Source organism: Pimephales promelas, chromosome 4 (assembly GCF_988280905.1).
Source record: "Pimephales promelas chromosome 4, fPimPro1.hap1.1, whole genome shotgun sequence".
Lineage (NCBI taxonomy): Eukaryota > Metazoa > Chordata > Actinopteri > Cypriniformes > Leuciscidae > Pimephales > Pimephales promelas.
This window is the reverse complement of record NC_142772.1, coordinates 14,250,022-14,264,998: the sequence shown is the minus strand read 5'-3', so window position 1 is coordinate 14,264,998 and position 14,977 is coordinate 14,250,022. Positions and strand designations below refer to the sequence as shown.

Sequence of the window (14,977 nt, the reverse complement as noted above, 5' to 3'; positions counted from 1 at the left end):
GTAGTGGCGGGTTTTGGCCACTAAGGGTTTTGGGCCATTTCCTGCTAGTGTTCCACCAGGCTGACAGAGAGCTTGATTTAAATTGTATTCAAACTGATTTAAACACAATTCAAATTGAGCAAATGCATAGGGGTTAAGTAACCATTAGATTAGTAAGGATACAGTTGTACCGAGACCAAATCAAAATTATTAAAAATAATTTGAGGAGGAAATATAGAAATAAAGCCATAAACAATTCCCAACGGGAAATGAGAGAATTAATTCAAATTAACTTCGAAATTTGTCTGTTTCAAACCAAATTTGAATAAGTGTAAGGAATTAAAGGTTGGTGTCATATTTGATGATAATCACGATTACGGTGAGGGATCAGTGATAACCAGAATACAACCAACAGAGAGAGCCATGCAAAACAGAGTGATGTTAGCTGATGACTTAGCAAAAGGACGGCCACAAGGGGGCGCTTTCCTCTAAGTGGTCATCAGAAGCTGCTAAGACTTAATTCTGAATTTTAAATTCAAACGTGGTTTGAACCAAATTCAAAACAAGTGCACACAGTCAAGGTTAAGAAAATCATGTTATTACAATGAGGCTGTAAATTGCACATGCATTGAAAGTTAGAGAAACTAGTTCAAAATTTCAGTAAGAAAATAGGAATTTTCTAACAGAGAATTTTAAGGAAAAGATGACAGCTGTTAGTGTCCACACGATGGCGCCACTGCGCTCACACGGGGTAAAGTCAGGACACTGGTGGAAATTTGATACTGCAAAGCACTCAAGGGCGCACCCTAGTGTCTGGCAGTAGTATTACAACCAGCCCGCTGCCCCTGTGATTTATTCAGAGGGAGTGGAGCGTTACCTCCTCCCTGCTGTATAATCACAAATATTACGGAAATTTCCGGTACTATATTTTACAAGCACGTTTGGCAGGATTTTTTTTTTCCGCTGCGTTATGCAAAAGAAAACAGGAATTACTCGTCTGTTTCAAAACTCCAAATAACATTTATCACAACTAGTATTAATGATTAGAATGTTTTCCGTTTTGGATTTTTTTTTTTTGGTGCTATATTTATTTAACACGTTAGCAGGTTTTCTTCGCTGCATTGTGTAAAGGAAAGCAGGAATTAATAGTCTGTTTCAAAAACTCCAAATAACATTTATCATAACTAGCATTCATGATTAGAATGTTTTCTGTTTTGGATTTGTTTTGGTGCTATATTTGTTTAAAACACGTTCGCAGGTTGCTTCGCTGCATTGTGCAAAGGAAAACAGGAATTACTCGTCTGTTTCCTGCTCCAACAGGCATATATCAAATAGCACTTATGATAATATGCTTGACGGTTTTATACATTGAGTGGCTAAGTCAATGTTTTTTCAACCAGGAGCTTATCGTTACTCTAACGATTATAATATAAGGCCTTTTAAGACCAGTAAAAGAGCATCGTTTTACCATATCTTGTCTTCCGCACTATTCGAAGAATTTCGTTCGGACAGTGGAGTTAAAATTATTAAAAGTGTCATTTATGCGCAGAGGTTTTTTACGGAGGCGTATTGCATTCACTCTGCTCTGTTTTTCTGAATTAACGAGTTAATTTTTCATGAGAAAAAAAAATTTGCTCTGTTTTTCTGAATTAACGAGTTAATTTTTCATGAGAAAAAAAAGTTTTGCTCTGTTTTTCTGAATTAACGAGTTAATTTTTCATGAGAAAAAAAAGTTTTTGCTCTGTTTTTCTGAATTAACGAGTTAATTTTTCACGAGAAAAAAAGTTTTTGCTCTGTTTTTCTGAATTAACGAGTTAATTTTTCATGAGAAAAAAAGTTTTTGCTCTGTTTTTCTGAATTAACGAGTTAATTTTTCATGAGAAAAAAAAAGTTTTGCTCTGTTTTTCTGAATTAACGAGTTAATTTTTCACGGAAAAAAAGTTTTTGCTCTATTTTTCTGAATTAATGAACTCCTTCAAAATCCTGCCAGGATCTCTATTTTAGCTGGATTGCATGGAGGAAACATGCCTTCGACTACGCACCTTTCTAGTTTAATCCGATTTTATTTTACTTTGGGTTTGAGGCATTGAGAGATACTGCTGTCTTTAAGTAATATAAATGGCATTGTTACGTCAACTTTGCGCAGACACCTCAAGACTTTGCGCCTGTTCAGACGAAAAGAACATTCGGATCTGCTGGACATTGCTGTGTTTTTCCAGGATCAGCTGAACCGATATGGTATGCTTCACGGATACAAGATGATGCATCTGAAATGCATTCAGGCTGGCTACGTGGTGACACAAGAGACAATCAGGCAATTGTTGAAAATACTGGATCCCCATGGAGTGCAACTGAGGCGCCGGAATCGTCTTCGGCGACGTTTGTATCCAGGCCCGAATTTTTTATGGCATGTTGATTCATACGATAAACTCAAACCATATGGGATCTGCATCAATGGTGCAATCGACGGGTTTTCACGAATGGTGATATGGCTACATGCATTCTCTACAAGTAGTGATCCCAAGGTCATCGCTGGATACTTTATTGATGCGGTGTTATCAAGGAATGGGACAGCCACCCGAATTCGCTCAGACTTGGGGACAGAAAACTGTTACATTGAACAGATGCAGATGTTCATAAGACATGATCATACGGATGATTTTTCGAGAAATTGCTATTTGTATGGCTCAAGCAATCATAACCAACGGATAGAGCAGTGGTGGGGATTTTTGAGTAAGCAGCATGCACAGTTCTGGATCAACCTATTTCAAGATCTAAAAGATTCTGACGACTTCACCGGTGACTTCCTAGACAAAAGTCTAATACAGTTCACATGTCTTGAAATAATAGAGGTAAGAAATGCGCTTTAGACATGTAAATTGTGTTATGTTATTCAGCTACTATTTGCCCATACGCCAAAATGTTGACATGCAGCATAATTCTAATTTCATTGGTCTAACAGCTGTTCCATAACAGAAGCAAATGGGCGATAACCTTTAGTTATTTAAAACTGTCACCGTCCTTCTAGCGGGACGGCCTAACTTTACTTCTATATTTCTTTTAAACCCTAATCTAATTATTATATTATATATCGCTGGAAAGGTCTAAGACTTCTAAATACATATTCTACCCCTGTTTTGTGTTTCAAATTATTTAGGAAGAGTAATTGATGAATTTATGACAAGAGTGCACCTCAAAAAATATTTTGTAAATAATTAAATAATATTTGGTAAAATAAATATTTTATTTAAAATAGAAAATATATAGTACAGTATAATTTAATGTAAATTTAAACTTCCATAGCTTTTCATACTTTTATTTTTTGAAGTGTTTTCACTTCAGCAATAATCTGCTGAGTGTTTTCTTTAAAACAAGACCAAATTTTGGTATATATTCAAAAGCATTCTTGAATTACAACCATTTAAGTTTGGGGTTAATTCGATTATTAAATTAATTTGTAGATCACAATTTTTCCTACATATAGTTGACTTTTTAAGAGATAAGTGGATTAGAATTGGCTTTATGCACAGCTGCTCTACTTCCTGAACTTCAGCCAGCTCCTTGTTTCCTGTCTGCTATTATTGGCCAAACTTGATTAATTCAGGTGTGTCTGATTATTGTTGCCGTGAGTACTGAGGTCAGTCACACCTGAATTAGTCAAGTTTGACCAATAATAGCAGACAGGAAACAAGGAGCTGGCTTAAGTTCAGGAAGTAGTGCAGCTGTGCATAAAGTCAATTAGCAGCAGCCTACATCTTTAACAATAAAATGCAACACAAACATTAATACAGCTGTAAAATTAATCCTGTTATATTGATGAAACTGCTATTAATATTAACCCAAAACATCATAATAGTAAAACACTGACTAGGAAAATTTACCACACTATGAGTACCGGTACCCTACTTTTATTCATTACATTCTAGTATTTTTATGTACATTTTGGTGAAAGAAAATAGTTTCTCTGCATTAGTGGGACACAGTATGTGAGAGAGGGATGACTTACTATCTGACCCTGATTATATAACACAAATCTTAACATGCAGAGATGTATTGATTTCAAATATAGAATTTAACATGCATGAAACTGTTTGAAAAACTACATTTATTTTTGCCTGCAGGTGGTATTGCAACAGTGTGGACTAATTATTTTTTACTTTTCCACTCTTTTTCTTTACATTTAGAGAGAACTACAGGATGTTGTTCACCTCTGGAACACTCACAGAATTCGCCCATCCAGAAATGCTGTGTCTCCACATGGACGTCCATTGATGATGTATACTCTTCCCCAAATTTTTGGTGCTAGGGAGTACCTTAAAGAGGCATCCCAACAGAAGATACAGGCTTGTAGGGAGGAATGTCGTGAGAGAGGACCATATCCCTGTGATAATACAGTGTTTGACATTTGTTGTCTTGCAATGGCAGAAAACAGTCTTCACCCACCAACCTCTCCAGAGGAAGCCATTGATCTTTACTTGTTCTTACGTGCTTACATACGTACCCAAATTTAATAATCATAAGTTGTTATACTGGATCAAATGACTGAATGTGAGCACCCACTCATAGCCAAAAACAACAACAGAATTTCAGTTTGGACAGAAAGACTGTGTTTAAGCAATCAATAATAGACAACTCTTTCATAATTGACATTTTCCAAATGAGCTCCATTTCATCTCTTTTTATTCATCATTATGTAAAAAATACATCTAAACCACACAACTGGGAACAATCCTGTAACTGCAAATGAAAGGTATCAAATGTTGTCAAAATTGGCACATATGTCCTTATGAAGGAACTATTTTGTATCACCAGAAGTGGTCAGACACACTTTGGGCTCATTGTAATCAGGGCAACCATGATGTTTGAATGGCCTTTAAATCAAACATATTATTGTATGTTGTTATCGTGTGTATGTGCTTTTACACAATTATTTGGCATCATATAAATAAATGGTAAACCAGTGCAGTACAACATTTTTTCTCCCCAGTGTGATTTACTGTGTACAGTATGTAGGAAATAGGCCTATTTGGTTAACTTGGTAATGTATGACGGTTTAAATATGTTGTCTAAAGAGTGCCGGTGAATGCAGGAACTGCAGTGCATTTGTCAAAACTCAGTAATTCTACTGTGTGAGACAAGATCCATGTGTGTTAAAGGTTTAGTTCACCCAAAAATGAAAATTCTGTCAGTATTTACTCACCCTCAAGTTGTTTTGAAACATTCTTCTATTCACAACTTCCTTTGTGTTCAGCAGAACAAATAAACACATAGAGGTTTGGAACAACTTGAGGGTGAGTAAATACTGACAGAATTTTCATTTTTGGGTGAACTAACCCTTTAACAGCAGTAAAGACTGATTTGTTTGAAAAAAATCTGTACAAAACCAGAGAGAAACCTGTGCTTTTTATTTGTAAAAAGCAGAACACCTTCTAATGTACAGTACTGCATGTTAGAACAGATTTCCAGTCACTGCCAATAATATTAAGATTTAACATGACCTGACATTACCTCAGGGTCCAAGTTAATTATAATTTCTCAATGAAAATGCAACTTTACAAGAACATTTCTTTTAAATTGTCAGAAAAAGTATGCTCCTAAACTGCTAACAGAAATGATGGCTTACATAAAAGTACATTTAAAACATTGGTACATGTCTCTAATAAATCACTTAAAAATTAAAATGTATTCACATGCACTTATAACTTTGTGTAAAAGACTTACAATTGTTTTGTGGTTAAGTGCACCTTAAAGTATATTAACAAAATGTTCAGCCACTCAATATGTTACTACAGGCAGTTTAAGTCTGGTAATAACAGCAACTGCATATGGAACTTTGCAAAACATTTGGCCATTGTCAAAATGGAACTTTTGTCCTCATGGTGGAACTATTCAGCATGTCCAAATGTGCTTTGACACACTTTGGGCCCACAACAAACAGGGCAAACTAAATGGCATTTGAATGGTGCCGTATCATTAGCAAAAAAATAAACAGATTATTGTATCTTGTTATCATGTGTAAATGTTTCTATGGGCTGGATATAATCAGAGTGCATCAACAAAATGTTCATCAGCCAGTAAACATGTTTCCACAGTACGGTAATGACATTCTGGATAAAACTGAAAATGAAAAACATAAAATAAAATAAAATTAATCAACCTGCACTCATAATGCACCACCTAAGTGAATTACTTCCCCTATGTGCTCTGTCTCACATTCACACACTATCTAAAGGTAAACAGCTGGCACTGATAAGGATATAACTGGGCAAGAGGGAAGAGTACATGTGAGTGAGTGAGACACTTCTATGCAATGTCCATTGCATAGAAGTTGCTGGACAGTATAGCCTCCATTTCAGCTCGGAGGTCAGGATAACTGTTGTAAGTTGATGGCAGCTCTAAAGTTGGGCCACACGTATGTGCAATAAGCCGCCTTGATAACCCTTCCAAAGGGGTGAATATGACTTGAATGTCTTTAACGCAGATGACATCAGACCCTGTCACAAATCTCAACATCTTCCGGAGGCCTATCTCATCCAATCCCCTGATGTACTGATGTAAAAATCTCAAACTTTGGTTCTCTGCTGAAGTAGCTGGAGAGGCTGTGATCAATTTTATTACTTTTCGTGTTGATGGTTTAAGATCCTCATACAACTTCTGTATATCCAGCACACTGAGGAAGAACTCCCTGAGAGTTGATTGTGCGACTGCTGCAATGTTATCCAGTGCATATTTCGGCTGCTGGATTATTTGCTTGTGGGCCACTTGGAGAAGCACAGCTTTCAAGTTCTCTTGTGTTGGTACTGTTCTTACTCCCATGCGATCCATAAGATCAAGAAGCTCATCTTCATCATCACCATCAAGGGCGTCTTGCAAAGCAGTGGACAAGAGATCACGCTCAGACTTACTAAGATACAACATTAGAGAGTCAAACAGTAAATCGGGAGAGACAGTGTGTTCACCAAATGTGATTGCAGCTGTAAAAGCTTGAGCCAGCCGAGAAGGAAAATATCCATGGTCCTTTAATCCCTTGACCATTATCCTACCAACAGATTTCCATTCTTCCTCTTGCCATTTTGGGGATAGGGATGGCACCCTCACATCTGCACCCTCTGCTGCACAGTCTAAAAACTCTGTCCAGAAGGCAGCATATACATCCCTGGACACGCCAGCCGCATCTGCCCCCATTTCATGAATAAAGCTGTATTTCACAGTGTAGGACATCATCGCTTCATCCTTGAATTGGGTAATCAGTTCCTCCAAGAGATTGACTCTGTGCAGTTTCACTGTCACATGCAAAAGTTCATAAGTAGGACTTAATGGGCCTGCAGGCACTGTGTCAAAATGGACAGGAGTTGAGCTGTGGGAATTGACGTTTACCTGTGCCTCTTCTATAGGCTCATGTAAGATTGTGTCATCAAGATCTTCTAAAAATGGTCCACCTCGCAAAGGGCCAAAAATGATCTCTGATGTATCACACAAAGATGTGAGATCGACAGTCTCTACAGCAGTAGAGACAAAAGCTTCCACAGTGTGTGTCTGCTGTTCACCGTCATGTGATTTTTGTGTCAGCTGCTCATTATCTTCTGTTGTGTTTTTCGGTTGCTCATTTAGCCTCGCTGCATCTGTCTGTTCATCAGTTCCTTCTGTCATCTCTTCATCTGTGAACACTTCATCTCCATTTGTAAGGTGCTCTGTGAACAAGTAAAATCTTAAAATCCCCAATTTATGTCTCTCATAGAGCTCTCCCACACTAACATCCTCGTCAAGGTATGCTTCCTGAAAGTCAACAATGTTGTGAGTGAACTCTTCCCACTTTCCCTTTCTCGACTTCTCATTGGGGAAAAATAGCTTTTTAGCTTGTGATAAAATGTCTTTTTTTGTGGCTTTCTTGGAAATATCAAGAACTCTGGTTCCTCCACCATTGCGTTTTCTCACTTGTTTCTTGTCGTGTATCCATCCTAGTTCTATTCTCCTTGTCATCTTCACGGCCCTTTTGTTATTTCTCAGATGCATCTTTGTTGACTGCATAGAATGCTCCTGCTCAAAATCATGATCATGTTCTTTGTCTTTACTGCTTGTCAATGTGCCCATCTTTTTTCTAAGTTTTTCAAATAAGGACAGTCTTCTTAGATCATCACCACCTTTTCTCTGTTTTTCCATACAGAAACGTCTTGCAGCAATCCTATCACCATATGCTGGAATGTAAGCAGACATAGTGGCATCATCTATTTCTCCAATTACCAAGCTGTCAATCTGTAATGAAAACAAAACAATACAGTAAGACATTTTGGCTATCTTAAATCTAAGAGATAAGTGAAAACTCATTTCTTAGCAGAAGCTACAACTCTAAATTCTCTCTAAACTCTAAAAATTATTTCTATTTTTCTTAACTTGCTTGTCCATTTTTTCACATGGAAAGAAAAAGGAGCTAAAATATTAAGTAATTTAGTAAAACAAGTAAAACAAAAGTAAACAAAAATAAGTAAAACAAAAACTGCCATCTAAAAAAATTGTAACCATTAAGTCTGAGTGACATACTGATGCTATTCTACGATCCTAGCCTATATCTTACTCATCTCATGCGGTTTCCTTTTCATTTAATCAACATAGATGAAATTTAAAAAATAACATTATATTATTTAAACATAAATATATATAAAACGTAGGCTATGTTTAAGTTTGTTTTACTTATATTTAAGCATCACACTGCTCCACTTTGCTCACATGCTCTGGTGTGTGAAGTAGAAATTGGCTACTCTCTGCATAGCTAGTTCATATGAAGTATGCATTTCTCTCTATAGGCCGTTCACTACTGCGGAGATTGTGAGTCTGCATCATGAACTTTATGTTTGTAGCCACTGACTGAAAAAACTAGTTTATTAATAAACAATTCAAATGTTTCATGCATAATCATTACTTTAGCCGTGAAGCAGTGCTTCACCTGTGCTTTACTCCAATATAGTCCCAAATCAATCTCTGCCCAGGAAATTGCCTAGTGTTAATCTGCATTGCTATTCTACTCGTTGTGAAGAAGCAGGCCAAAAGAAGTATTTTTTGATCACTTTTACTCACAACATGCTACCGGACAACATAGGATTCCATTCATTATGCTAAGCTAAGCTAGCAGCAGCGCAGCCAAACCAAGACATTGCATGCACTGAGACAAAAATGCATTTGCCCACCTATCTAAATGTAGGGGAGATGGTGAATAATTAGCCTGGCTAACGCCAGACCACGTATTCTTTAGAATGAGACGTAGTCTGGAAACCACATGTTAATTTTCTCGTATTTGAGGCATGGTTTACGAATGCCCAGAGCCGTATTATTCAACGCATTCTCACCCCAAGGCGTCACCTTTGACCATGCTTCAATATTTGACGTTTTAGGCGCCCTTTAGCGTCACTTACATGACGCGATCCTACGGCGTCATCTAACTGACGCTAAAGGAAAGCGTCTGTTAGAGGACGCGGTTAGGTTTAGGTGTGGGGTGGGGGTAGGGTACACGCGATCCTAGGGCGTCATCTAGCTGACGCTAAAGGGCGCCTAAAGCGTCAGATATTGAAGCATGTCCAAATGCTTCCCAAGGCGTCAGTTAGGTGACGCCTTGGGAGTGAGAATGGGCTGTATTATTGGGTGCTACGAATGTCTATCAAATGCGCCTGTGCTCCCTCCCCGTTCTGTGATTGGTTCCCTATTTCAGGGGAGAATTTGGTTCATGGTGTCCAGGCTGCCTGGCAGCGTGAATAAAATCGCGCTGCGGAAAGGCAGCATGGGGAAACCCAGGCTAGTGAATAACCCCAATTGGCTTTATGCACAGCTGCACTACTTTCTGAACTTAAGCCAGCTCCTTGTTTCCTGTCTGCCATTATTGGCCAAATTGATTAATTCAGGTGTGTCTGATTATTGTTGCCGTGACTACTGAGGTCAGGCACACCTGGATTAATCAATTTAGCCAATAATGGCAGACAGGAAACAAGGAGCTGGCTGAAGTTCACGAAGTAGTGCAGCTGTGCATAAAGCCCGTTTAAAAAAAAATTTAAAAACGGTGGAGTGTTCCTTTAAAACGATATCAAATCACAACAAAATGGAAAGCAGTAGTTGTAAGGGCACAATATTTTATTTTGTGAATATATTTATTATTCAAACATATAAGCAGGGCCGTGCACAGGGTGGCCTGGTGGCTAGAGCCACTGCCCTTCTGACCTCATCAGCTGAGGTGCCCCTCTCACCCCCCCCTCCCTAACCCACCAGAGGATTCCCTTTCCAAGTCCATCATTAAAAGCATTTATGAAGAAAAGCACTGATTTGTGCCATCGAGTGGTCTAAAAGAGAATTAAGTCAAATGCGCATTTTACCCCAGTGTGACTTTAGAACTGTTGTAACCTACTGTATATCATTTCAATTTATACTGTATAATAAATTAAATGTCCATTACTTCCATTTAAGATGAGGCAGCTTACAGAGTGAGGGAGAGCCCACTGATCATCAAACTGATAAGTTAAACTGATAAGTTAAACTGATAAGTTAGACAGTTAAACTTGCTGACAGTATATAAATATGCTAGAGTGTAAAAGGCATTTAATTATTTAATAATTGGAAGAGTAATTATAACAACATAAATTGGTAAAATTGAGCACTAAATCCTAATTGTTAGGACTAAATAGTGCATGATTATAAAAGGCTCGTTATTAATTCTCTATATTAAGATGATCTTTCCAGTCAAACTTCTTATACGTTGATTTCACCATAGACAATAAAAGAAATGAACACAGCGACCCCATTGATTTCAGCAGAGAAGACTGAAGCCCGATTATTGCACTTCCTATCTGATCGTGACGACAGTCTGACAGTTGTAAATCTTCTATTAGCTGTGCTGAGACAAATCTGAATCACCTAATTCCTCAAAAACACTGTTGAAATATTTTGTGCCGTTATGGACTCTCTATCTATGGGCTTCTCCCTTGACTTTATGCCTCCATGTCCCCCTGATTAACTCATAGACAGTGAAAGATTGTCTGTGAGCTTCTCCTCCTGTCTATATGGCAATGTCTCTATTGTGCGACAGAAAGTCCCATGGTTATGACACAATCTTTAGCCTATTTTTACAAAAATATTTTTTGTCGTGTTTCTTTAGAAATAAATAATGGACAAATGGTTATTGTAAAAATGGTAAAGTTATTCGCTGTCAAAATGACGCCAAAATGAATGTGAGTCAATGGGATGCTAACAGCAGGTAAAGTTCTGCTACGATGGTGATTCTAGCGAGGATTTAACTTCCAGCTGATGGATTATTCCCTTGCCTTTTTTGGTTTAAGCCACTGCCCCTAAAAATATCTGTGCACGGCCCTGCATATAAGTCAGTACGCCTAAATGTATAATGGTTATGGTACTGAGTGTTACAGTCTAACTACTGTTACTTATTTATGTAGGGTAGAGACCAAAATTGAATTGACCTAGGAAAGACATGAATACATTGTTGGGAGAGGCAGGTGTACTTAGCATAAAAAAGAAATCAGAAGCACTGGCACTAAATGTAATAGGGTTACACTTTATGATAATTAGTTGTATAATCTGATGAGTTTCAGTAACATGTAAAACAATATAAAATAATAAATTGCAGGAATTAATATACTGTCACCTACATGATCTTGCTGCATTTTCTGAATATTTTCCTCCGGAATCCCTCGACTCTGAAGAAACATCCACAGATCATCATCTTGTGGGAGGGGGGTATTTGAAGACGTAGCCATAGCTGGCCCTAAACAAATGTCGGAAAAATGCAGCATTTATGTGTATGTGTTGCACCACAAACAAATTTAGTAAAGAAACAGTAGAGAAAGCACTGTCAGAATATATTCAACATTATTACTGGTGTAGCACGCTGAACACTATAGTAAACGCCCTGCAAAACAATCAAAATAGTATCATGCATTGCAGGCTCTGAAACTGGCAAAGTTCTGATTGTTTTCTGTTATGTAATGTCACGATGTCCAACGTGCTGCATGCATGCACTAGAGATTTCTGATGTGACTTTTCCCTCCCCTGTGTTCGAGGAGATCTTAATTTACAAATTAAGCACTATAAAGTCACTAAAAAAAGAGTGGTTTGTTAACGTAACATTCCTCCAAAAAATCAAACGTAATTATCCCCTCGACCTTAAAAGTTAAGGTTCCTTTTGCTGACTAACGGTACAAATGGTAGCTTACATTACATAAATTAGCCTACCAACTGCAATGGATGGTTTAACTGAAGTTAACGACGTAGTAAGTAAAAAATATGCCCGTAACTTATAACGTTAGCCTACTTTATAAAAAGCTATTCTAACCTCGTTTTACATGTCACGCGAACAGTAGCAGATATCATTTGGCTTAACTATAATAATATAGTAACTATAATAGTTATCTTACCTGCATTGAACCCATATAGGCCTGATTGTTGTTGTTGTTGGAGGGTCAGGCTGATTATCGACATTTCTTCCTGCAGGTGAGAGCTTTCTCGCAGGATTTTGAGCGATCTCGTTAATTCAGAAAAACAGAGCAAAAACTTTTTTTTTCATGAAAAATTAACTCGTTAATTCAGAAAAACAGAACAAAATATTTTTTTTCCATGAAAAATTAACTCGTTAATTCAGAAAAACAGAGCAAAAACTTTTTTTCTCATGAAAAATTAAGTCGTTAATTCAGAAAAACAGAGAAAAACTTTTTTTTTCTCATGAAAAATTAACTCGTTAATTCAGAAAAACAGAGCAAAAACTTTTTTTCTCATGAAAAATTAACTCGTTAATTCAGAAAAACAGAGCAAAAAATTTTTTTCTCATGAAAAATTAACTCGTTAATTCAGAAAAACAGAGTAGATTTTTTTTTCTTCAAGTGAATGCAATACGCCTCCGTAGTTTTTCTTCCATCTGTGAAGAATTTAATACTATGGAAACTGCAGTTTACTTTTAGCAATTAACAGTGACTAAAATGTTTGAACATTTAACAGCTTGTTAAATGTGCTTGACTGAGGCGGCTTTCGTGCCCAGATCAGTCATATCGTGAGTTCGCAAAGCGTTCACTCCGATGCGCGCGTGTAATGTTAAATATTACATAAACCATATTAAATAACAATATACACATTAGACTGAAACTGACTGCTCAAAAAAAGTTTGAAATGCTCCACATTCTCCACCATTTTGTAAAGACTCTGGTCGGGTCTGATAAAGGGGGAATTTGCATATCATAATTAATAATTGATAATTAATAATTATTCATACAGATTTGGATCAGACCGGTCTTACATATTAATTAATTAATTTTACCCATATGCATGCATGTGCATCCCCGCAATTAACCGCAAATTAATTGTTATTAAGTTGTGAATTCTGTGGCCACAAGAATTTGCCTCCCCTGCTCTATAAACAAATACCCTTTCAGGTATTTTTAGTTACAGCTAGCAGCATTTTAAATCGGCATTTCATTGACTTGTATCATGAGCGAGACAGTGATTCAGTCAGACATGTGCATAAGTGTATTTAATAAAGCAACTACTTAATATTTACTACGTTACAATGATACATGTATTTACAAACAATAAAACACAAACTAAGATGACGCAGAGCATTTAGACAATGGATACGCGTAAGTTAAGTGAGTTGGAGAGAGAGAGAGTGAGATAGAGTGAGTTGTAGAGAAAGTGAGAGAGAGTGAGTTACGTTCGTCACAACAGTCAGTTAACCTTTCTGAACACTACGAAAACACTTTCTTAATGCTTCTTAGAAGAAGGTATACTTGCAGGGCATATTTGGTCTGTGTGAGTCGCGGGGTCATTGCTCGGCCCGTTCGGGCCACGTGTCGACTGGAGGTGCTGTCCTGTGTGCGTGCGTCACGTGGAGTGCGCCGCAGCGTTTGCGCGGCCCGTCCCTGCGCGTGCATGGCTCCTTTGTTCCGTGGGGATTCACGTGGCGTTCGTTCCCAGATAGCAAACTGACATTGAATCAACGTGGAAATATGACATCGAAACAACGTTGATCTGACATTGTTTTGCTCATCGAATTAACGTTGAACCAACGTCAGATGCGTCATTCTTTCAAAACTAACGGAAAATCAACTTGAAATCAACGCGTTGTTTCAACGTTATGAAAGCAAACTAATTTTCGATTTCATTTAGCTTTGAAGAATGCCGCGTCTGACGTTGGTTCAACGTTAATTCGATGAGCAAATCAACGTTGTTTCAATGTCATGAGAGACGTCGTTTCAACATTGATTCAATGTCAGTTTGCTGTCTGGGTTGGCATTCAGCGCGAGTGTTTGAAAGGCTTAAAGTCTTTGAGGTGACGTTACCCGAGGAAATAGTTTGGCAAAGTCCACTTCCTTTCCTGGGAGACGAACTTGGTAGTCCATTTGAGGAAAAGACGAGACTTTTAGGCGAACAAAAGAAAAGATCCATGGTCGGATCAGTTACGCGAGCGTTACATGTTTCTCTGAGACGGTCAGAATAGGAAGGCAAGAGGCGGAGCCTGCGCGCTCCTTTTATCTCCTTGGCGGAATCCATCCCTTTCCTGTTGGCTTGAGCCAATTGGGGAGATGGACGTTGCTCGCGGGAACTTTTGGTTTATTGTAAGTAAGTAAGTAAAAAAGTAAGTAAGTAAAATTTATTTATATAGCACCTTTCACAGACAAGGAGTCACAAAGTGCTTTACAATCTGTTAAAAACAAAAGGATCAAAACATGGATACACTAAATACACCATAACATGACACACGAAAATAATCTTCACAAACATGAAACGACAGTTAACCACTGCTGTTAAGTAAAAGCAAGTCCAAAAAGATGCGTCTTCAGGAGTTTTTTAAAGGAATTAACAGAACCCACAGTGCTCAGTGCTATTGTCCTTTGTTCCTCAGCGCACGCTCCTCGTGGAAGGGGGTGTGTTCAATAAGGGTTTTATAGTAAAACAATCTGGTCTTCATTGGCAGTAAAACAAATTAAAAATACACTTTACTTTACATCTTTATGCA

General features: G+C 37.7%; 2 protein-coding genes across 2 annotated transcripts; one reads left to right on the top strand and one right to left on the bottom strand.

Annotated features, from left to right (window-relative positions):
• The first annotated feature begins 1,746 nt into the window (after positions 1-1,746).
• On the top strand, positions 1,747-4,942 carry LOC120492422 (uncharacterized). Its single transcript, XM_039690681.2, has 2 exons — positions 1,747-2,831; positions 4,164-4,942. The coding sequence occupies exons 1-2, from the start codon at positions 2,220-2,222 to the stop codon at positions 4,488-4,490; spliced, it is 939 nt and encodes a 312-aa protein (XP_039546615.2). The 5' UTR covers positions 1,747-2,219; the 3' UTR covers positions 4,491-4,942.
• A 1,233-nt stretch (positions 4,943-6,175) lies between these two features.
• On the bottom strand, positions 6,176-11,772 carry LOC148981653 (uncharacterized). Its single transcript, XM_089129727.1, has 2 exons — positions 11,622-11,772; positions 6,176-8,232 (listed from the first exon to the last, which is right to left on the bottom strand). Exons 1-2 carry the CDS (start codon positions 11,763-11,765, stop codon positions 6,283-6,285), a joined length of 2,094 nt encoding a protein of 697 aa, XP_088985853.1. The 5' UTR covers positions 11,766-11,772; the 3' UTR covers positions 6,176-6,282.
• Positions 11,773-14,977: the final 3,205 nt, after the last annotated feature.